The sequence below is a fragment of the Podarcis vaucheri genome (genome assembly GCF_965113315.1).
Source record: "Podarcis vaucheri genome assembly, chromosome: 7".
Taxonomy (NCBI): domain Eukaryota; kingdom Metazoa; phylum Chordata; class Lepidosauria; order Squamata; family Lacertidae; genus Podarcis; species Podarcis vaucheri.
In genome coordinates this window covers 4,086,463-4,111,339 of record NC_138765.1, presented here as the reverse complement: position 1 = coordinate 4,111,339, position 24,877 = coordinate 4,086,463, and the positions used below count along the sequence as shown (strand labels likewise).

Genomic DNA, 24,877 nt, shown 5'->3' with positions numbered 1-24,877 from the left:
ATGTTCGCTGGCTTGGTGTTTGTTGTTCCGTGATGGTGGATATTTTTAATGATGTTGTGGCTTGGGAGAGACTTTCAAGGCCTGCTTAGATGCTGGGAGCTGGATACCAGTTGCTGGAAACAACAACAACGAATTTTATTTATACCCCGCCCGTTCTGGGTGGCTCCCGACAGAATACAGTGGTAGCTTGGTTCTAAAACTCAATCCGTTCTGGAAATCCGTTCCGAAACCAAAGCGTTCCAAAACCAAGCTGCGCTTTCCCATTGAAAGCAATGCAAAATGGATTAATCCGTTCTAGACTTTTAAAAACAACCCCTAAAACAACAATTTAACATGAATTTTACTATCTACCAAGACCATTGATCCATAAAGTGAAAGCAATAAAACTGGGTTCCCCACAATTATGTGTCTAGATTCCACCTTACTCAACCCAAGCTTTTTTCTCTATGTGCAGAACCCCAGACCATTAGGTCCAGTCGTGGCCGACTCTGGGGTTGCGGCGCTCATCTCGCTTTACTGGCCGAGGGAGCTGGCGTACAGCTTCCAGGTCATGTGGCCGGCATGACTAAGCCGCTTCTGGCGAACCAGAGCAGCGCACGGAAACGCCATTTACCTTCCCGCCGGAGTGGTACCTATTTATCTACTTGCACTTTGAAGTGCTTTCGAACTGCTAGGTTGGCAGGAGCAGGGACCGAGCAACGGGAGCTCACCCCCGTCGCGGGGATTCGAACCGCCAACCTTGTGATCGGCAAGCCCAAGAGGCTCTGTGGTTTAACCCACAGCGCCACCTGCGTCCCTTGCATTCAGCGTTAGGCTCCTGCTAAAACTGACTCTCACCAGTTTTGCGGCCAGGCAGGGTACCCTTCTGTACGTGAAACGTGGCCTCTGATAATGGATGTTTCAGAATTTCTACCTCACTTGCCGTGACGGCTATATTATTCCTCCACCGTCCGAAACTGTATGCCTCTGAAGGGCAGTTGCTGGGAATCGCAACTGAGGAGAGCTGCTCTCGCACTCGGTTCCTGGTTGCAGGTTTCCCATAAGGGGCATCTGGGCTGGCCCCTGTGAGGACAGAATACTGTCCTAGATGGGTCCCCTTGGGTCTGATCCAGCAGCAGTGGCGTAGCGGGGGGGGGGGTGCCAGGGGTGCCGGCCACACCGGGCGCAACATCGGGGGGGGGGGCGCGAGTCCAGAGGGCCCAGCCCCATCGTGCCCTCGGCCCGCCCCTATTGTCAGAGCGGCCGGCCAGCCTCCGCCTGCTCCTACCTTGCCCACCCAAGGACTGCGGCAGCGCCCGCCCCCGTGGCCACCTACCCCCGCCTCGCCCATTGGCTTGCCTCCCTCGGCCCCGCCTCTCTCCAATGGCCGCGGAGGTGTCCTGCTCGGCGCCAGCGCCTTTTTTCAGGAGGTAGGGAGGCTGGACGGGGAGGTGGGGTCGGAAGCGGGCAGAGAAGGAGGGGAGCTCGTAGCCAAAAGGGCTGCACCGGCCGGCAAAGGGCCGGGGAAAGTTTGGAGAGGAGAAACGCACCGTCAGGATTTCCCGGTGGAAGCGGCAGAATTAGGGATGGCGAAGCGTAATTACGCACGAATTTCTCTGGGTGAGAGCTTCGGGGATCGATCGGCGGAAATGGGAATCAATTGGAATATGAGAAAGAGAGGGGGGGACCATCAGTCATTGGCATAGATTTGTAGGGTTAGGGGGCGCAAATCCACGGGTTAGGGGGCGCAAATTACTTGCCTTGCCCCGGGTGCTGACAACCCACGCTACGCCGCTGTCCAGCAGCCAGGCCCTGCCTACATCCTTAACCACAACTATTCCAGCAGCTGGGATAAAGCCTCCGTGAGCTTCGGTGTCCTTTAAATTTCCTTGGGGTTATTTATATACCTATTTGCGAAGTCGGAGCCGCTTTTGGATAATCTGTTTTTGTTATCGTGGAAAGAGACAAATGGGTTATCCAATTAAGGCGCGGGAACGCGTAGATTTGCAGGGAAATTGCGCTTTGCCAATTTGCGACCGAATCAGATAACACCCGAAAAGAAAAGAAATGAACTTGAGGTACGTTCAGGCAAGCGGCCTCCTTAGAAACTTCTGGAGGTTGCTGGTTTGCCAGGACGCTTGGTTTTGATATCCACTTTTAGCGGCTCAGTGTGTCTGGCTATTAACCAGGAGGTTGGTGGTTTGTGTCCACCCAGGGATGGCCATAGCTGTCAACTTACAGATTTGAAAATAAGGGGCCAGCAGCCTCGAAAATAAGGGATCAGCAGCCAAAATAAGGGATTTTCCAAGGGGCACAGGTATGTTCGACTTCTGAGCCCCTCCGAGCCAAAGGCAGAAAGCCCAGCCAGCAGCCCAACGAAGCCTCAAGCGGTGGTTCCCACAGCGCAGCAACCCGGCAAAGGGGATGCAGCAAGGAAAACCACCGTCACCTCTCCGCTGGGAAGCGCTGAGCAAAGGCGAGTCCCCAGGCAACACGGCCGATTTGATCGGCACAAGGCATGCAAGCTCCACCCCCCAGTCATTCTTAGACTCCTTGTTGGGTGAGCAACACAGCCAAGCAACACAGTTGGAGCCTCCCTCCTCCCTGGCCGGCAGGGAGGGAGGGAGAGGAGCTGCTTCCTTTGAAACCCGGGAAATTTAAGGGACATCATCAATAAGGGACATCATCAATACTGGCCCCGACTTGGTGGAATGCTCTGTCACAAGAGACTAGGGCCCTGCGGGACTTGACATCTTTTTGCAAGGCCTGCAAGACGGAGCTGTTCTGCCTGGCCTTTGGTTTGGACTCAGTCTGACCCCTGTGTTTCCCTCCCCTTATGGTTTTGATTTATGGTCTACTTTAAAAATGAGGCTGCATTTTAAATTGCATTTTAACCTGTAATTTAAATTGGGTTCCCCCCTCCCATTATGCTTGATGTTAGCTGCCCTGAGCCCGGCTCTGGCTGGGGAGGGCAGGGTATCAATAAAATTTATTATTATTATTATTTATTATGCAGCCTTGGCTCTTATGTTAATAATAATAATAATTTATACCCCACCCACCTGGCTGAGTTTCCCCAGCCACTCTGGGCAGCTTCCAATCGAGTGCTAAAACAATACAGCATTAAATATTAAAAACTTCCCTAAAGAGGGCTGCCTTCAGATGTCTTTTAAAGAGAAGATAGCTGCTTATTTCCTTCACATCAGGGCAGGCGCCACTACTGAGAAGGCCCTGTGTCTGGTTCCCTGTAACCTCACTTCTCACAATGAGGGAACTGCCAGAAGGCCCTCGGAGCTGGACCTCAGTGTCCGGGCTGAACAACGGGGGTCTTCCACTCATTGGCTCTGGCTCCCCCTGCTGTCGGCCTCCTGCCTCACACCCTCCCAGGCCCAAGAAGCATCATCTCCCGTTCATTTGAGCTGCTTAGAAATTGGAGCACTTACCGTATTTTTCGCTCTATAAGACTCATTTTTTCCCTCCTAGAAAGTAAGGGGAAATGTGTGTGCGTCTTATGGAGCGAATCCAGGCTGCTCAGCTATCACTGAAGCCAGAACAGCAAGAGGGATTGCTGCTTTCACTGTGAAGTGATCCCTCTTGCTGTTCTGGCTTCTGAGATTCAGAATTTTTTCCCCTTTGTTTTCCTCCTTCAAAAACTAGGTGCGTCTTGTGGTGTGTCTTATAGAGCGAAAAATATGGTAACTGGGGAGCTCCACAAAGGAGGAGTTTATGGCGGGCAGGGAAGGCACCCGAACAATTGCACTGGGTGTTGCGGGAGGGGTGTGTCGGGGAATCGATCGGCGAAGGTCACACCTGGCGATTGTTCCGTGCCTCTGTTTGCGCTCCGCTGTTTGCCGCTTTGAAAAGCGTTGCCAATGATGTCAAGGCCCCGCAGACGGGATGAGAGGAATGAGCGTTGCAGGATAAACAAACGTTTTGAATGGAGAGCCATGTCAATAGGAGTGAATCTTGAAATCCAATTTAGCAATTCAGAAAAGCAGGCTAGAGAAAGCGTCAGGTTTGTGTGTGTGTGTGTGTGGAAAGATATAAAACGCCGGAGATGAGAGCTTTGTCGAATTGTAAATGATGTGGAGTAGAAGGATTTTTCCTCTCTCCCTCTTTGATAATGGTAGACCTCCGGGTCACGCGGCAGAGCTAAAGCAACGGCGGAGTTCAGGACAGGCATAAAGAAGAATTTCTCCACCCGACGCGTAATTAAGTTACGGGATTCCATTATGACAAGATGTGTTGATGGCCTCTGGCTCCCATGGCTTTAGAAAAGGATTACGCAGATTCTTGGGGAAAAGAAACAGAGAGCTGCTAAATGGATGTCTGGGATGAAAGTGCAGGAACGCCGCTCCCGCCCCTTCTCTGCCTTTCTCCCTGCTTGGCATGCAGAATGCTCCAGGGTGCAGCTGGGACAGAAGATGGCTGGGATAGGTGAAGGTAAAGGGACCCCTGACCATTAGGTCCAGTCATGACCGGGAGCCAATGTTTGTCTGCAGACAGTTTTTCCGCGTCATGTGGCCAGCATGACTAAGCCATCTCGCTTTACTGGCCAAGGGAGCCGGCGTACAGTTTCCGGGTCATGTGGCCAGCAGGACTAAGCCGCTTCTGGCAAACCAGAGCAGCGCATGGAAACGCCGTTTATCTTCCCGCCAGAGCGGTACCTATTTATCTACTTGCACTTTGACGTGCTTTCGAACTGCTAGGTTGGCAGGAGCAGGGACCGAGCAATGGGAGCTCACCCCGTCGCGGGGATTCGAACTGCCAACCTTCTGATCGGCAAGTCCTAGGCTCTGTGGTTTAGCCCACAGCGCCAGCTGCCTTCAAATATCTGCCACGTGGAAGGTGGAGTAAGAAACGAGATTCCGACTACAGCGGTAGCTTGGTTCTCAAACTCAATCCGTTCCGAAACCAAAGCATTCCAAAACCAAGCCACACTTTCCCATAGAAAGTAATGCAAAACGGATTAATCTGTTCCAGACTTTTAAAAACAACCCCTAAAACAGCAATTTAACATGAATTTTGCTCTCTAACAAGACCATTGATCCATAAAATGAAAGCAATAAAACAGGGTTCCACACAATCACACAAAAAAAGAGCTGCGAGAACAAAACTGCAAAATTAATAGCAGAAACAGACAGAGCTCCGCGTAACACTCAAAACAGAAGCTTGGCACTCAAAAAGGAGCACGTTCGGCTTCCGAAAGAAGTTCGCAAACTGGAACACTTACTTCCGGGTTTGCAGTGTTTGGGTTCCAGGTTGTTTGAGTGCCAAGGCGTTTGAGAACCAAGGTGCCACTGTAAATATCAGGGATAACTTTCCCTATCACATGAATGGGAGGTTGCCTGCTCTTGATGGGGGTACACACTCCCTCTGAAAGAGCAGGTGCTTAGCTTGGGGGTCCTCCTGGACCGGGGTCCCCAAACTAAGGCCCGCAAGCCAGATAAGGACTTGTTTATTCGGCCCTCGGTGACCCCTGCCACCCGCTCTTATGGGCGCTGCATGGCTGCCCACTTCCGACCCAGATGTGCACTGGAAATAGCTTGTGCACATGCGCGAGCAATATTTGTGCATGCGCAGGCATTATTTCCGGTGCACATCCGGGTCGGAGGAGGCCCGTGCACATGCGCATAAGCTATTTCCTGTGCTCCTCCGACCCGGAAGTGCGCCGGAAATAGCGTGTGCGCACGCGTCTGGGCACGCGCTCCCCTACCATCCGGCCCGCCGCGCAATCGGCGCTGGAGACACCCGCAGGAGGCGCGATAGGTTTGCTGACCCCTGTCCTCGACCCTTTGCTGTCGCTTGAGGCTCAGATGGCCTCAGTGGCCTTCCGTCAACTTTGGCTGGAGTCCCAGGTGCGCCCTTATCTGGACAGGGATAGTTTAACTTCTGTTGTCCATGCTCTGGTTAGATTACTGCAATGTGTTATACATGGGGCTGCCCCTGGAGACAGTTCGCAAACTTCAGCTGGTGCAGAATTCAGCAGCCAGGTTGCTCACCGGGTCAAGACGGTCTGAGCATATCACACCGATCCTGACCTGACCGCAGTGGCTGCCGATTAGTTTCCGGGCCCAATTCAAAGTGCTGTTTTCGAAACCGATTCTGTATTTTGTGTTTTTATCTTGTATTTTTATGCTACTGCGAAGGCCCCTGAGATCTGTGGGTGAAGGCTGGAATACAAATAATAATAAACAGAAACAAATAATAAATGAAAATGACCCTTTGAATCCCTTTCAACTCTATGAACCAGCTGGGTTCTTCTCTCTTTTAAAACGTTTTTGGTAAAGTTTTGAAGTTTCATTTTGTAACGTGTATAAAACAGAGAGAAGGGTTATAACAACAGATGAAAATTTTGCAAATGAAAAACAAAGCTGTCAAACAGGGATGTAGGATGAGTACAGTTGCTCATGAGTTAAAATAACAAAGGACAAGTGGGGAATATTTTTGCCAGGCTGTGATGAGGGTTGGCTCGAAAATCAGGACCTCACTGTATATTCAATTGTATAAAAAGTGCATGCATTTTCTAGTCCCTGCTGAAACCTCAAATTATCCCTTATAGCTAAATTCCAGAGTGAGTGATAACAAGCACCCAGTGTAAGATTTGGGGCTATTTTCCACTGAGAGGCTCCCAGTTTTTGGCCTGACTGTGATTAGCTGTGCTGCTTGCATTGCAGTGGGTTGAATCGATGGCCTTTGGGTCCCTTTCAGCTGTGCAATTCTATGATTAGTTGTGAAGGACCAACCACATCTGCTATTGGGTCCCTGGAACACAGATTCACACAAAGCGGCAAAACGTCCTTGCAGGTTATTAACAGGATTTTATTTGAAGTGCGTATATGCAGAACAAAGGTACAGGGCGATAAGTTCGCAACCTGCACACCCAGTCAGGGTGCGTCCCCTTTTTATAGATTTGCAGAATACAATACCACCTGATTTCTTGTGAACCACCTGATTTCTTGTACACCGAAAGTTATGGCAAATTCCTATGTCCTTACATGGGCTTGCCCCCCCCCCACCTTTCCTTCCTGCACCAGCCTCTCCACGCCATGAACCTCAACACATGTTCACATGTAAAACATGTGATTTATACTAATAGCAATAAGATGGGGCTTTGTCTCCTGCATTACCCTCCTCCCTTTCAACTCGCCTCCTTGTCTTCAGTCTCCCCCCGTCTGGGGCCAGAATAACACCCATTCAACCTTGCTCTTAACTTTTACCCGCCTAAGCCAGACATGCCAAAGAGAGGCCCATTTTACTGTAACATTTAAGCAAGAGAAAAACCCCTGTCCCTCTGGCTGGTGTAGAAACCTCCCCCCTTTGGGATAATATAGAACAATTTGGAGGTTTTTAAGCAGAGCTTGGATGGATACGATTCTTCGGCTTTGATTCCCACATTGCAAAGGGGTCCGACTAGATGACGTTTGGGGTCCCTGCCAACCGTACGATTCTACAAATCATTGGAGGTTGTTAAGCAGAGGTTGGATGCCATCTGTAAGGGAACCTATAGCTGTGATTCATTGCAGGATGTTGGAATAGATGAGTCTTGGGGGAACCTTCCACCCCTAAAACTCTGGAATACTGAAGGAGCCTCTCCACCCCCTTCGATCAGCCCAGAAACTGAGGTCCAGATCCAAGGGCCTTCTGGTGGTTCCCTCACTGCGAGAAGTGAGGTTGCAGGGAACCAGGCAGAGGGCCTTCTTGGTGGTGGTACCCGCCCTGTGGAACGTCCTTCCATCAGTTGTCAAGGAAATAAACAACTATCTGACTTTTAGAAGACATCTGAAGGCAGCCCTGTTTAGGGAAGTTTTTATAACACTGGCGTATTGAAAGACCCACTGGTCTTGAAAGACCTACACTGGCTCTCAGTCTGTTTCCGAGCACAATTCAAAGTGTTGGTGCTGACCTTTAAAGCCCTAAACGGCCTTGGTCCAGTATACCTGAAGGAGCGTCTCCACCCCCATCGTTCTGCCCGGACACTGAGGTCCAGCGCCAAGGGCCTTCTGGCGGTTCCCTCGCTGCAAGAAGCCAAGTTACAGGGAACCAGGCAGAGGGCCTTCTCGGTAGTGGCGCCCGTCCTGTGGAACGCCCTCCCACCAGATGTCAAAGAGAAGAACAACTACCAGACTTTTAGAACTCATCTGAAGGCAGCCGTGTTGAGGGAAGCTTTTAATGTTTAATAGATTATTCTATTTTAGTTTTCTGTTGGAAGTCGCCCAGAGTGGCTGGGGAAACCCAGCCAGATGGGCGGGGTATAAATAATAATAAATTATTATTGTTATTATTTAATGTCTGGTGTTTTATCGTTTTTAATATTCTGTTGGGAGCTGCCCAGAGTGGCTGGGGAAACACAGTCAAATGGGCAGGGTATAAATAATAATAAAAAATTATTATTATTATTATTATTATTATTATTATTATTATTATTATTAATTATGCGACCCAGCTGAGCTCCCTTCCTTCTAAAGTCCTGTGAGCTGCCATGGTGACGACCCCTTCTAACTTCTCCCCTCTCCCCCCCCCTGTTTTCTCCGCAGTTCCTCCCTCTGACGGCAGCACCATGGAGCGGCTCCTGCTCTGCGTCCTGGTGGTGCTCAGCGCCAGCCTGGCCCGTGCCCAGGTGTGCCCCAAGCGCTGCATGTGCCAGAACCTCTCTCCCTCCCTGGCCATCCTCTGCACCCGGACCGGCCTCCTCTTTGTGCCCACCGTCATCGACCGGCGGACGGTGGAGCTGCGCCTGACGGACAACTTCATCACCGTCGTCCGCCGCAAGGACTTCTCCAACATGACCAGCTTGGTCCACCTCACCCTCTCCCGCAACACCATCAGCCAGATCCTGCCCTACGCCTTCGCTGACCTCCGCAGCCTCCGCGCGCTTCACCTGGACAACAACCGCCTGCTCTTGATTGGCGCCGAGCAGCTGAAGGGCTTGCCCAACCTGCGGCACCTCATCCTCAGCAACAACCAACTCCAAGACATCTCTCCCGGGGCCTTTGACGACTTCGCCGGCACCCTGGAAGACCTGGACCTCTCCTACAACAACCTGGTGCAAGTCCCTTGGGACACCATCCGCCGGCTCAACAACGTCAACTCCCTCAACTTGGACCACAACTTGATCGACTACGTCCCCGAGGGGGTCTTCACGAACCTTCTCAAGCTGGCCCGCTTGGACATGACGTCCAACAAGCTCAAAAAGATCCCCCCAGACCCTCTTTTCCTCCGCATCCCCGTCTACGCCAAATCCAAGGGGTCTCCTCTGTCCTCGCTGGTCCTCAGCTTTGGCGGCAACCCCCTGCACTGCAACTGCGAGCTGTTGTGGCTGCGGAGGCTCACCCGCGAAGACGACTTGGAGACCTGCGCCTCTCCGCCGGACCTGCTGGGGAAATACTTCTGGACCATCCCGGAGGAGGAGTTCATCTGCGAGCCGCCGGTCATCACCCGCTACACCGGCCGGCTGGTGGTGACGGAAGGCGAGGAGGCCGTTCTCCGGTGCCGTGGCGTGGGCGACCCCGAGCCTTCCATCCACTGGGTCTCGCCGGAAGGCAAAGTGGTGGCCAACACCTCCCGGACGACGTCCTACGAGAACGGCACGCTCGAGGTGCTCATCGCCACCGTCCAGGACACCGGGGCCTTCACTTGCATCGCCTCCAACGCCGCCGGCGAGGCCACCACGTCCATCGAGCTGGTGGTGAACCCTTTGCCGCACCTCGCCAACGGCACAGCCCCCAAGCTCCCTGAGGCGGCAGGGCCCTCGGATATCTTGACTCCGGCTAAGGGCGCCCTCCCCGCCGGCGCCAACGAAACGGGGGCCTCTCAGGACAAGGGGGTGGCGGCCTCGGAGGTGTCGGCCTCCTCAGTGCTGGTCCGCTGGTACCCCCAGTGGCACGTGCCCGGGATTCGGATGTACCAGATCCAATACAACAGCTCCTCGGACGATACCTTAGTGTACAGGTGAGCATCGCGGGGTCTCCGAAAGCGGCCGTTCTTGTTGAGAGTCGGGCAAAATCTCTGGCAGTTGAAGATGGCGTCATTAGTAGAAGCACTGACTTGAGCTCCGCAGCAGTTGCACAGTTTTTTATTAGTTTTTATTAGTTTTATCAGTTTTTATTCATCTCTTATCAGCCTCAGTATTTTATCTGCAACATTTGGCAGCTGCTCTTCAACTAATATACTAATATAAATGAGGAGAGGCAGCATACAAGTGAGAGGATTAAGACATTAGGAGAGGATATATATATGGGTGTGTGTGTGTGTGTGTGTGTGTGCTTTTACCGAAAGATTTTCATGGATAGCAAAGGTACCTATATACAATGGTGCGTTGCAAGACGAAATTAATTCGTTCCGCGAGTCTTTTCGTCTTGCGATGTTTTCCGTCTTGTGAAGCACGGTCCGTCGCAACTGCGCCTCTTCAAGCGGCTTTAAGAAAAAAGCGAACAAACTCGCAAGACGTTTTCATCTTGCGAAGCAAGCCCATAGGGAAAATCGTCTAGCGAAGCAACGCAAAAACCGAAAAACCCTTTCGTCTAGCGAGTTTTTCGTCTTGCGAGGCATTCGTCTTGCGGGGCACCGCTGTAGCACCTCTGTTTTTCATTCATAGAGTCACATTTGATGTGAGACGCTGTTCACATAGTCGAAATAATAATAATAATAATAATAAATTGTCTAGTAGCACCTTAGAGCCCGACTACCTGACTAAGGGACGCGGTGGCACTGTAGGTTAAACCACAGAGCCTAGGACTTGCCGATCAGAAGGTCGGTGGTTCGAATCGCCGCGAAAATTGTCTTGGCGTCTTTGCTCTTTGGGGCTGGAGTGGGGGGAACCCGGGCTTCCCCCGGCAGCCCCAGAGGCTTTGGGAGAAGCGGATTTTTTTTCTTGATTTCCCCCTCTAAAAACTAGGTGTGCCTTATGGTCCGGTGCGCCTTATGGAGCGAAAAATACGGTACGTTTTTGGGCTGTGACCCTTGCACATCTTCCAGTCCCGAGATTGTGGGGAGGTACAAAGTTATTTTGGCACCTGTTTCCACCGCATCATTTCCCCCTTGCACTGGTGAAAGGTCTCAGAGACAAGGGTCACAGATAGGACATGGCAGACTACTGAGACTGCAAAAGGTTAGACAGAGGGCAAGATGTTCAGACAGCTGTGGCCTTATCTGTGAGGGGGAGTGTGCTCCACACCCCAAGGTCACACATGCAGACGGCTGAGGCTGCCCGCGGGCGGGAGTGTGCCCCACAACCCAGCGATCATTCCTACACTGCATCCTGTGGCAGTGAGTTCCACGGTTTAACTCTGCACTGCATGAACAGGTTGCTTCTTTTACCTGTCCCAAATCTTATTCGAGGTGACACTTTTTGCAACATAGAGGAAAGCCCTTGCCCCTTCTTGCCATCAGCAGAAGGTCAGGTTTTTCTGCTTAGAGGCACAGAAGCCGTTGCTGGCGAAAAAACTGTCACGCAGTCAGAACCTGTGGGTGCCCCACGCTGACTGAGTTTCCCCGAAACACGGCTTTCCCCTTTCCACCGTGCGCAATTTCACCTCAGCTCCGCCGACCGCGGCAGCCTGCGAATGAGAGCAGCGAGTACCCGTCATGCTTTGGGTGCCCAGCTCCTGCCTTTTGAAGTCGGCCTCAGATAAAGTTGCTGTTTTACCTTCTGAAATCCTCCCCTCTGGAGGCTGAAGGAGAATAATTCATAAGCTGCCGGAGCAGGGGAACCACGCTGCGATCAGTGGAAATCCGGTAGCGGGGGAGCTCCGGGGTCCTTTTCATCTCAAAGACATCTCTGTGTTTGTGATGGTTTATCCTTGCCGGAGGGGAAGGGCAGGTTGTGCGGTCAGCGAGCTGGATTTTTGGCTTCGGTCAGCACTGAAAGGATCCAGCAAATGCCAAGAGCTGTGGACAGGGCTATGCTGTGGAACACTTCTGAATGGCAGTTTCTGGAAACCCCGGGAGAGGAGAGTGTTCCTGTGGTCGTATCCTGCTTCCCTTTGGGGCATCAATTTGGCCCCTGTGAGAACAGCCAGTGGCCTGATACAGCAGCCAGGCTTTTTAAAATTTCCTTACGGAACCTGCAGGTCTAGAGGCAATCTATCTTGATCCCCGGGTTCTTTGGGGTATTTGGTCACTGAAATAATCATATAGAATTATAGAATCATAGAACTGCAGAGTTGGATGTGTGGGATGTGAAACACAAGAGCAGTCGAGTACAACCTTCCTAGAGGGAACATGGGGAGGAATGTTTGTCCCGCCAGCAGGTAAACCTCCTGTTTCCTTCTGGGCTGGGACAGACTTCCTCTGCATGTGGTGGGCGTGGCCTCACCTGTGCAGGTAACAAAAGCATAGGACTGGCCACCATCTCTCTCTCTCTGACTACATGCATTGAAGAAGCAACATCTGCTTAGCCAAAGATGCTGTCTTGGCTTCCAGCCCAGAGAGGACAAAGGGACTGTCTCCTTATGAGATAGTTTCCAGGTGTACAGTGGTACCTCGGGATGCGAACGGGATCTGTTCCAGAGCCCCGTTCGCATCCTGAACAGAACGTAAGACGCAACTGCACTTCCGCGCATGCGCGTGACGTCATTTTGACCGTCTGCAAATGCGCGAGCAGCGAAACCTGGAAGTAACGTGCTCCGTTACTTCTGGGTTGCTGCGGAGCGCAACCTGAAAATACTTATCCTGAAGCGTATTTATCCCTCATCCTGTATTCCACCGGGAGCCAGTGCAGCTGGTAAAGCTCCCATGGCAGAGACCCCGTGAGGAGTCTCGCCGCAGCATTCTGCACCCGCTGGAGTTTCTGGGTCAGTCTCAAAGGCAGCCCCACATAGAGCGAATTACAGTAATCAAGCCTGGAGGTGACCGTCGCATGGATCACAGTGGCCAGATCATGGCAAGACAGGTAAGAGCCAGCACACAGCAAAAGGCATCAAGAGGAAATGTAAGCTTTCAGAATATTTAGAATTAACCAAATTGACAGATATAATAAGACAAACACCAAAAAGTGAAGTGAAAAAGGAATGGGAGTGCCGAAATGAATACCTCAAAAGTCAAGGTTCGAGGACAGAAATCTGGCTGAGTCTGGAATAACCTTGTGAAGTGAAAGGATAAGAAAGAGGGAGCTATATCTAGATGCTAGGAAAACAGGAAAACAGGAAGACACAATGAGAGGTAAAGGAGGTGCTGTGGGAATGGTGGAAGTCAATGTTTGTTTTTCTTTCTAGTGTTTATATTACTAACTTGTAAGATTTGGATTTGTGGGGGTTTTTTTGCATGCTTGTTTTCGTGTTTTGTGTATTGTTACTTTCCGTTATTTTTTGTGGTTATGTGGAAAATACTAATAAAATTTATTACTAAAAAAACAAAAAGCAAAAAACAACAACAAGAAGAGATGGGATCAAGAGAGAAAGATGGCTCTGTGACTAGCCCCTTTATGGGGTCTTCCAGGGTCACCCCCATCTACCTGGTCTAATAATAATAATAATAATAATAATAATAATAATAATAATAATAATAATAAAATTTTATTTATATCCTGCCCTCCCCAACCGAAGCCGGGCTCAGAGCGGCTAACAACAGTAAAATGATACAACATTCTAAAATCGTTCCATTATAAAATCAGTTCAAATCAGATTAATGGCAACCATTGGGCTAGAGTTCTGTGAGGATTACCAAAGGAGGGGGGTCAGACTGCCTTGGCCAAAGGCCTGGAGGAACAGCTCTGTCTTGAAGGCCCTGAGGAAAGATGTCAAATCCCGCAGGGCCCTAGTCTCTTGTGACAGAGCGTTCCACCAGATTGGGGCCACCGCCGAAAAAGCCCTGGCTCTGGTTGAGACTAGCTTAACCTCCCTGTGGCCCGGGACCTCCAAGATGTTTTTGTTTGAAGACCGTAGGTTCCTCTGTGGGACATACCAGGAGAGGCGGTCCCGTAGGTACGAGGGTCCTAGGCCGTATAGGGCTTTAAAGGTTAAAACCAGCACCTTGAACCTGATCCTGTACTCCACCGGGAGCCAGTGCAGCTGGTATAGCACTGGGTGAATGTGATCCCGCAGCGAGGACCCCGTAAGGATTCTCGCCGCAGCATACTGCACCCGCTGGAATTTCTGGGTCAGTCTCAAGGGCAGCCCCACGTAGAGCGAGTTACATGCAGAGGAAGGATGCTCCCAACCAGGTGTGGCAGGAAGCCCTTCTGGCTGCAGCAACATTCCCCTGCATGTCCACCCTGGGCAAACAGGAAATGTTGTATTTGACTGCTTCGGTGGTATTACATCCCACACATGCAGGGATTGAACCTGCAACCTTGGCGTTATCAGCACCACGCTCTAACCAACTCTGCCACTGGGAAAGGACGTTGGACTAGACGGGCCCTTGGCCTAAGCTAGCAATCAGACTCTTCTTAGGTGCTTATGGAGCCTCCAGGCGTTGAGGCAGTCTATCTGGATCTCTTGGTTCTTAGGGGTATTTGGCCACTGCGAGAGCAGGATGCTGGACAAGATTGGCCTGATCCAGCATACAGGCTCTTGTTGTTGTTGTTGTTTAGTCGTTTAGTCGTGTCCGACTCTTTGTGACCCCATAGACCAGAGCACGCCAGGCACTCCTGTCTTCCACTGCCTCCCGCAGTTTGGTCAGACTCATGCTGGTAGCTTGGAGAACACTGTCCCACCATCTCGTCCTCTGTCGTCCCCTTCTCCTTGTGCCCTCCATCTTTCCCAACATCAGGGTCTTTCCCAGGGACTCGACTCTTCTCCTGAGGTGGCCAAAGTCTTGGAGCCTCAGCTTCAGGATCTGTCCTTCCAGTGAGCACTCAGTGCTGATTTCCTTCAGAATGGAGAGGTTTGATCTTCTTGCAGTCTATGGGACTCTCAGGAGTCTCCTCCAGCACCAGAATTCAAAAGCATCCATTCTTCGGTGATCAGCCTTCTTCATGGTCCAGCTCTCACTTCCATACATCACTTCTGGGAAAACCATGGCTTTCACTATACGGACCATACAGGCTGTACCCATGTTCTTACGCTGGTGGCATATGCCAAGATTTGATGGGCAAACGCAGCAATTCAATTTCTGAAGGATCTCTGTCCCTTAAATAATGAAAACACGAAGCTTCTGGTCCTTAGGTTTGCAGAAGCAGGCTTTGAATCTCGGAAGCCCTGAGGAGGAGCTGTTTATGTAAGCTTCGTGGTTGGGGGTCAGGAGACTGCAGTTCTCCTTCTTCCTAGCGCTTCAGAGGCAGAATGAATTATGCAAAGAAGCCGAGAAGAAAAGGAAGGATAATTCATGCAAAGGCAATCAGGGCCTTGATTTTCATGATTTTAATGCAGGTCACCGTATCAAGCTTCATCACGGTGCTGGATTCAGGAACGGAATTTGATCGCGGCTTCTGGAAAATTGCTGAACACACGTGCACAATCACACACAGGGCATTGGTGGCTCAGTGGCAGAGAATCTGTCTTGCAAGCAGGAAGGTTCCAAGTTTAATTCCTGCTGGAATCTCCAGGTCATGATGGCAGAGGCTCTGTGATGGCCTGGGATTCGGACTCGGAGGCTGAACCTGAGGAATCCCAGCCTGCACAGAATTCCCCGCCTCCAGAACCAGCTGAGCCGGGGCTGGGGCTTGAGCCTGAAGGGTCCTCACCTGTGCTGGGTCCTCAGGTGCAGGCATCAGCAGAGTCTGCTCTGGCTCTGGAGGTGATGGAGGACCCATTGCCTGCAGGTGCTCCACTCTCAGCCCCGTCAGGGGAAGCTGAGGTGGCCTCTGGGTCCAGTAACCCTCCAGCCTCTCCTGAGCTGCAGAGGCTCAGGGCAGAGAGGCGGAGGGAACTAAGTTCCCGCAGGAGGAATGCTTGCCTCCAGGCCAGGAGAGGTGAGTCACCTGAGGATCGGGGCCGCCCTATGCCTCGGGGCAGATAAAAGCCGGCCAGCCCCAGTCCCAAGTTGCGGGAGCAACATTGTTGGTAGCCAGTTCCTGCCTGAACCCGGTCCTGCCGGATCTCCTGACCTCGCCCGACTCCCTGCCTTAGACCTAGCTTCAGCTTTGATGGACGGCCTCAATATTGCACCCTCGACCTCGGACTGGACTCAGACCACACCTCACGGAAAACCATGGGACCAGCACAGGCTCCTTCCTGAAATCCTGGACAGCTTCTGCCAGTCCGTGTTGGCAGTACTGGGCTTTATGGACCCGTGTTCTGATTCAGCATGAAGGATCTCCCTAGCTTCCCACGTTGACTCTCCCAAAGGCGTCTTCCTCCTGGCCAAGTTGGGGAGCCTGCTCCCCTTATTTCTGACAGCGTGCAAAAAAGTCTTCAAGGTGACTTAGAGAGACAGCTGGGGGAAAACAATAGGACGCTAAACATTAGAAGAGGAATAAGCATAAATAAAACAGATGCCCCACAAAAAAAGCAGATTTCAGCAGCCGAGAGAGAGCAGAGCGTATCAGAGACAAGCAGCTGCTGTGATCGGTCCTGATAATAGCCCGGCTCTTAAATAAACTAATTGGAACAGGGTCTCCTTGCTCCTTCCGAGAGAAGGCGGCATTGATCGGGGCAGGCAGGGAGCACACGGCCGAGGCTTATTAAATTATGAAGGCAGCTCTGCAGGAACAGAGAAAATGTATAGTGGGAGCTTCAGATAAGATAAGAAGATAAGAAAAGGCCGTTGGATCACGCCAAGGAGCCACCCAGTGGCGTAATACATCTAAGAATCTAGGAATGTTGATAGACTGCCATTGGACCTGGAGGTTCTATAAGAACATAAGATGGCCCTGGATACTGGGTCAGTCCAGCATCCTGTTCTCATGGGGGCCAAATACCCCAAACAACCTAGAATCAAGATAGACTGCCTCTGGACCTGGAGGTTCCATACGAAGAGCCTGGGTACTTGATCAAGTCAATGGCCCATCTAGTGGGAAACGCTTATACCAGATTTGAGCACGAGAGCTTTCTGTAGGAAAGTTCAGGGATGCAGGAGAGGATATATCAATAGGAGTATAGCATCTAGATCAAGGGAAGTAATAGTGCCACTGTATTCTGCTCTGGTCAGACCTCACCTGGAGTACTGTGTCCAGTTCTGGGCACCACAATTCAAGAAGGACACTGACAAACTGGAACGTGTCCAGAGGAGGGCAACCAAAATGGTCAAAGGCCTGGAAACGATGCCTTATGAGGAACGGCTAAGGGAGCTGGGCATGTTTAGCCTGGAGAAGAGGAGGTTAAGGGGTGATATGATGGCCATGTTCCAATATATAAAAGGATGTCACACAGAGGAGGGAGAAAGGTTGTTTTCTGCTGCTCCAGAGAAGCGGACACGGAGCAATGGATCCAAACTACAAGAAAGAAGATTCCACCTAAACATTAGGAAGAACTTCCTGACAGTAAGAGCTGTTTGACAGTGGAATTTGCTGCCCAGGAGTGTGGTGGAGTCTCCTACTTTGGAGGTCTTTCAGCAGAGGCTTGACAACCATATGTCAGGAGTGCTCTGATGGTGTTTCCTGCTTGGCAGGGGGTTGGACTCGATGGCCCTCCAACTCTAGGATTCTATGATTCTATGATTCTATGATAGACTGCCTCTGGACCTGGAGGTTCCATACAAAGAGCCTGGGTACTTGATCAAGTCAATGGCCCATCCAGTGGGAAACACTTATACCAGATTTGAGCACAAGAGCTCTCTCTGTAGGAAAGTTCAGGGATGCAGGAGAGGATATATTGTTTGATTATAGCCTTTCCAACTTGTGTAAACAAGTTCACAATTTAGCAGAGTAACATTCCCCTTTTTAAACTCACAGCGGACTCGTTTGCTCAGGCTAGCTAAAGCCTCTATAATAAATGCTCTGGTATTTCCCCCTTATTCCCTCATAAAAGATAAGACACAACGCAGCCTTCTATATAAGTATAAAAAGAGTTTACTCACTCACATTCTGTTCACAATCGGATCCCAGAAGGCAGACTTAGCTTAGAAAAGTAACACACACCTGGAAACTATCTCCTAAGGAGACAGTCCCTCTGTCCTCTCTGGGCTGGAGGCCAAGAGAGCATCTTTGGCGAAGCAGATGTTGCTTCTTCGCTGCATGTAGTCAAAGGGAGAGAGGTGGCTGCCCTGCCCTGTGCTTTTGTCCTTACCTGCACAGGTGAGGCCACGCCCACCTCTAGTCCCATGCAGAGGAAGTCTGTCCCAGCCCAGAAGGAAACAGGAAGTTGACCTGCTGGCTAGATAAACATTCCTCCCCATGTGTAAACATGTTCCCTCTAAGAAGGTTGTACTTGACTGCTCTTGGGTTTTACATCCCACACGCTCCTCTTCGGTTTCCAGCAACTTGGGTTCAGAAGTATAGCTGCCTTCTCTATGAACATGTCTAATTCTCTTCTAAAGCTATCCAGGTCGGTAACCATCACTGCCTCCTGTGGCAATGAGTTCCATAGTTCGTGCTCTGTGAAGATTTCCTTTGTACTACCAGTCCTGAATATTTCAGCATTCAGCTTCATTGCGCCTCCTCTAGAGGAGAGAGGGAGAAAAACGCCTCTCTTTCTCTGCTCCAGCCATGATTTAATAAACTTCCATATTGTCGCCCCTTTCTCCTTTTATCTAAACTAAAAAGTCCCAAATACTACAACTGTTCTTCACAGCGGAATCGCTCCACTCCCTCCATCATTTTGGTCGCCCTTTTCTGAAACTTTCCCAACTCTAGAATATCCTTTCTGAGGGGAGGCAACCAGAATTATGTGCAAATTTCTCCAAATGCAGTCGCACCGGAGATTTGTATAATAATAATAATAATAATAATAATAATAATAATAATAATAATAATAATTTTTATTTATACCCTGCCCTTCTGGTTCAAAAACCGGGCTCAGAGCAGCTAACAAATTTATTGTAAAAGCAGCATAAAATACAGTATAAAAACACGAATAACAATAAAATTCAAAGTTCAGAAATCAATTCAGGGGAAATCCAACTAATAAGCATTAATTAATCATCAGGGCTAGCTGGCTGAATTAGTCATTATGTTATTGGCAGTTTTATTTTCAATTTCTTTTCTAATGACCCCCAGCATGGAGTGATTTCAGGTAGCATTCCCAGAACTTCAGGGATTGGGATTGATCTACCATGCGTTGAAATTATCGGTCCCTCGTCACCCTTAAAACCCGAAACTGGTTGCTTCTGATGTGTGTGAGGACGAAAACAACTTCTCCCCAGAGCGTCCCACCCCCTCTGTCTTTGTGAGTCACCTGTCTGGATGTGCCTCCTGACAGGAAGAGTGACTCAGTCAGAGACCCAACAGGTGGCTCATTCCGTCTCCTTTGAGAGTGATGGAGCGATTCCGTGACGCCGACAACTCAGTCGTTTCTCAGCTGGATATGCCTGGAATGGAAAAAAAAGAGCCCCTTTTCTCCCTCGCCCGTGACACCAGAACTCCTGGATTTTACGTTGCAAGATTCAGGTCAGAGAAAAGGAAGGTTAACGTGTAGTTAACCTGCGGAACTCTCTGCCACAGGAGGCAGGGATGGCCAGCAAATATGGATGGCTTTAAAGAGAGCTGGGCAAATTCATGGAGGCAGAGGTGCTGTGTTGTCCCCAAGATTGGGGGGCCAGCGCATGTTAAACGGATCAGGACCGCGATACCTCAAGGACCGCCTCTTTACATATGAACCTACCCGGACCTTGAGATCATCTTCCTTTCTTTCCCCTTCCAATTTTTTTTTATTAATTTTCCAAATTTATAGAAAACATATCAACAAATATAAAAAGAAAACATCATTTCTATCCAACATGTTGGATAGAAATTAAGTGGTTTTCAGCTGTAATACTATAAGGGAATATGAAAAATGGATTATTAATAGGTAAAAATTCAACGTTACAATATTTTAGGATTAAAGACTAGGATAAACAAAGAGGGTAAGGATTTGCTGAACCAACAAACTGAACTGGAATACAAAAAAGGGAGGCGTGAGGAGGTCCGGGAAATAAGCTAATGAAAAATAAGTAATGGAAAGAATGAGTTGTTTTTAACCATTTTCATTTTGTATTTTCTTATTTTTTTATTTTTACTTTGTAATACTTTGAAAATCTTAATAAATATCTTATAAAAAAAGAAAAAAAGAAAACATCAAAAACCAAACAAACGAACATAGATCCTGACTGTAATAATTCCTCTTTTGTTAACATTGTTAGGTGACTTCCTCAAATCCCCCTGGCTGAGTTTCCATCTATATCATTGTAGCAGTTTTCCAAAACTATTTTCACATAAAATTTACATAGTCAATTAACATCTTTCTTTCTTTTCATTTTAACTTTAAACACATTATTCTATAACATCCCATATTTAAATCCTAGGCCAATCTGATACTTGCAAGCAATTCTATTTAGATTATCTTAGCATATTTAGATAAATAGTCTTTAATTTTCTTCCATTCCTCCTGGTACTCCTCCTCCTCCTGCTGGTCGCGGACTCTTCTGGTCAGGTCGGCTAGCTTCCCAAAAGTCCATCATCTTCATCTGCCATTCCTCCACTGTTGGTACGTCTTGTAATTTCCAATTTTTGGCCAACAAAATTCTAGCTGCCGTTGTGGCATACAAAAACAATCTGACATCTTTCTTGGGCAATTCCAAAGCTGTTATTCCAAGTAGAAAGGCTTCTGGTTTCTTGATAAATGTATATTTAAACATTTTTTTCAATACATTATAAATCTTTCCCCAGAAGTCTTTCACCTTCTTTTTCTTTGCATTTCCAACATAGATTATCACTTTTATGGTAGATCTTTGCTAGTTTTACAGAGGTTAAGTACCATCTATACATCATTTTCATAACATTTTCCTTTAACACCATACATGCAGTGAACTTGACCCCTCCTGGCATCCAGACAGGTAGCCATTCCAGAAATAACAATCCCAGATGAAGACAAAAGGATGTGATTCACTTGGCTGGGAAACAGGGAAATGTAAATATCTCTTTTGTTACACTTGATGGGTGTTTGGTGGAGGGCAAGGGGAACCATGGGGCAGGGTCCAGGATGCTCAGATTACTGCCAACAGACCTCCCCTTTCATGATGTAACTGTGATGTATGAGTGATGTAGTTTTGGGGGGGTGTAACATGGGGGTTAGATAACGGTAAAGGGACCCCTGACCATTAGGTCCAGTCGTGACCAACTCTGGGGTTGCGGCGCTCATCTCGCTTTATTGGCCAAGGGAGCCGGCGTACAGCTTCCAGGTCATGTGGCCAGCATGACTAAGCCACTTCTGGCAAACCAGAGCAGTGCATGGAAACGCCATTTACCTTTCCACCAGAGCAGTACCTATTAGCGCCACCCAGCTAATAAAAGTTTGGGTTCTCTTTTGTTCGGGGCTTCCACCTTGTTCCACCTTGTGGCAGATGGGAGTCCTGTCACGACAGTCTTCAATAAAGACCAAGCCTCCTGGCTGCTGTTTTGCTCTGGTATTCCTGGCTGGTGTCCTTGTTTTTTTGTCCAAGGGAGCCCTCAGATTTCATAAAATCATAGAATCATAGAATCCTAGAGTTGGAAGAGACCACAAGGGCCATCGAGTCCAACCCCCTGCCAAGCAGGAAACACCATCAGAGCACTCCTGGCATATGGTTGTCAAGCCTCTGCTTAAAGACCTCCAAAGAAGGAGACTCCACCACACTCCTGGGCAGCAAATTCCACTGTCAAACAGCTCTTACTGTCAGGAAGTTCTTCCTAATGTTTAGGTGGAATCTTCTTTCTTGTAGTTTGGATCCATTGCTCCGTGTCCGCTTCTCTGGAGCAGCAGAAAACAACCTTTCTCCCTCCTCTATGTGACATCCTTTTATAGATTTGAACATGGCTATCATCTCACCCCTTAACCTCCTCTTCTCCAGGCTAAACATGCCCAGCTCCCTTAGCCGTTCCTCATAAGGCATCGTTTCCAGGCCTTTGACCATTTTGGTTGCCCTCCTCCATTAACAGTTGAGAGGAACAGGGGACGCGACCTTAGAGCATGCCACTCTGTTGTTCCAGTAGCGACTGCAGGAACTGAGAGAGAATTGCCTAGGATTTCAGACCAGGAGCTAGAGGCTGCCAACGGGGACTGGACCCGGGGCGTTCTAGATGCAAGGCAGGTGCGCTCTCCCACCCATTCTGCCTTTCCGCAGACTTTCGTGGAATATTCCACCTCGCCTCCCTGCACCGTCCTCCTCTTCTGTTTTTCCTTCTTCCTGCACGCATCCCCCCTCGAAGCTGCTGAGTTGCTCTTCTTATTTGCAAGGAGGCAGAGAGGCTGTCAGAACCTGTCCCCAGGGTAGCCATGCCTCCCCTCCCCCCCTCTCCCAGCGCCCTGGCAGATGGCCCAGAAGTAGCCTGTCTGCCTGCCTGGCCGGAAAGAAACGGCTAATGTTAAGTGACCTACTTACGATGCGGAACGCAGCCATGTTGCCTGCGCGCCTCTCCAAATCCCGGTTGCAGGCGTGGGAACGCACAACTCCGGAGGCTGTGTTGATGCGAGGCGGTGGGGAGGGAGGCAGGCCAGGAATGGGGGAGACCCGGTCGCCCGGCCTCAGAAAAGGGCATTGTGGAGTTGGAAAATGTCCAGGGAGAAGTCATTCCTCTCCTCTCTTGTGATGTGAGACACCAATGCGGGCATCCAAGCAGGAGAGTGAAAAGGGAACTCTCCCTTTGAGCAGGGTACAATGGATTTGTGGATCTCTCTGCCACAAGATGGGACGCGGGTGGCACTGTGGGTTAAACCACAGAGCCTAGGGCTTGCCGATCAGAAGGTCGGCGGTTCAAATCCCCGCGACGGGGTGAGCTCCCGTTGCTCGGTCCCTGCTCCTGCCCACCTAGCAGTTTGAAAGCACGTCAAAGTGCAAGTAGATAAATAGGTACCACTCTGGCAGGAAGGTAAACGGTGTTTCTGTGCGCTGCTCTGGTTCGCCAGAAGCAGCTTAGTCAATCTGGCCATATGACCTGGAAGCTGTACGCCAGCTCCCTCGGCCAGTAAAGCGAGATGAGCGCCGCAACCCCAGAGTCGGCCACGACTGGACCTAATGGTCAGGGGTCCCTTTACCTTTACCTGCCACAAGATGCATGAGGCTTATACTAATAATATAATAACAATAAGATTTTTTATTTATACCCCGCCCTCCCCAGCCAAGACCTGGCTCAGGGCGGCTAACAACCGATATAAAAACAAATTGATTGAAATACAACTTGGAAAACCAGATTAAAATATAACTTTAAAACATTAAAACTTAGAGAGAAACAATTCAAAACAATTCAAGAAGGACACAACAATTCAAAACAATTCAAGAAGGACACTGACAAACTGGAGCGTGTCCAGAGGAGGGCAACCAAAATGGTCAAAGGCCTGGAAACGATGCCTTATGAGGAACGGCTAAGGGAGCTGGTCATGTTTAGCCTGGAGAAGAGGAGGTTAAGGGGTGATATGATAGCCATGTTCAAATATAGAAAAGGATGTCACATAGAGGAGGGAGAAAGGTTGTTTTCTGCTGCTCCAGAGAAGCGGACACGGAGCAATGGATCCAAACTACAAGAAAGAAGATTCCACCTAAACATTAGGAAGAACTTCCTGACAGTAAGAGCTGTTCGACAGTGGAATTTGCTGCCAAGGAGTGTGGTGGAGTCTCCTACTTTGGAGGTCTTTAAGCAGAGGCTTGACAACCATATGTCAAGAGTGCTCTGATGGTGTTTCCTGCTTGGCAGGGGGTTGGACTCGATGGCCCTTGTGGTCTCTTCCAACTCTATGATTCTATGTTGATGGCTCTAGCTTGTCTCACCCCCGGTACAGGTTCATGAAGGGGTGGCTAAACTGATCGAGGGTTATGGAGAGACTCTGCAAGGAGGAAAGGTTATAGCACTTGGGAATTCTGTAGCTAAGAGAAAAAGCGTCTTCTTCTGCGATCCCTTGTAGCTGAGCAAGATTGTCTTCCATAAACACGGTTTTAACAGTGTGTCCGTAAGTGGCTGTGGAGGCCAATTCTGGACCCACACATCCTTCCACAGTGGGGACATTGGTTTTCTGGCGGGAGTTGATCACAGTGAGGGTTTGCCAAGCGTGCCTTCCTCTTAGGGCAGGCACGGCCAAACTTGGTCCTCCAAATATATAACAATATACTGAGATTTCTCTGAATCTCAGGACTCCCCCCACCCCACCCCTGGAGTCCCATTTTAAACATTTAAAACCGCATCTTTTTCCCAAACTCTTAACTTTTATATCAATCTATATTATCCATGGTAATTGTTACACTGCAAGTGAAATCAAAATCCTGCCAATGTTTCCATCTGCTTACAGTGGTCTCTTAGATAAGTTATAAACATTTCCCATTCTTTTGTAAAGTTTTTGTCCTCTTAGTTCCTGAGTTTTCGAGTCAGCCGCTCTTTAACTCTCTCGGCAACCTGCAGAAAAACTTGCATTGCCTTTTGCTCCAATTCAGCATTAAAGAGCAGGTTTTCCTGGGGAAAGTGATGGTGTAACAACAACAACAACAACAATAACAAGAAGAAGAAGATAAGAAAGGGTTATTTTGTATGCAATAGCTGCAGCTAGATTGTATGCAATAGCTGCAGCTAGTACAAAGTGGTACCTCAGGTTAAGTACTTAATTCGTTCAGGAGGTCTGTACTTAACCTGAAACTGTTCTTAACCTGAAACACCACTTTAGCTAATGGGGCCTCCTGCTGCCGCCGCACTGCTGGAGCATGATTTCTGTTCTCATTCCGAAGCAAAGTTCTTAACCCGAGGTAATATTTCTGGGTTAGCGGAGTCTGTAACCTCAAGCGTATGTAACCTGAAGCGTATATAACCCGAGGTACCACTGTACTTGCAAAGAATTGAAACGGAAACACCATACCCACAAAAGAGGACTGGATTTGTAAATTATCTTAATTTATTGATATGGCGAGACTAACAGCAGCCATAAGG

At 49.4% G+C, this 24,877-nt stretch overlaps 1 protein-coding gene across 1 annotated transcript in view; it reads left to right on the top strand.

The window, feature by feature from the left end:
- The window catches only part of LOC309536780 (leucine-rich repeat and fibronectin type III domain-containing protein 1-like protein), a 74,637-nt gene that overhangs the window by 29,797 nt on the left and 19,963 nt on the right, over window positions 1–24,877 (top strand). The window contains exon 2 of the mRNA XM_082231084.1: window positions 8,517–9,930. Coding sequence (XP_082087210.1) covers window positions 8,540–9,930 — 1,391 coding nt within the window. The 5' untranslated portion in view covers window positions 8,517–8,539. The remainder of the gene's footprint in view (window positions 1–8,516; window positions 9,931–24,877) is intronic.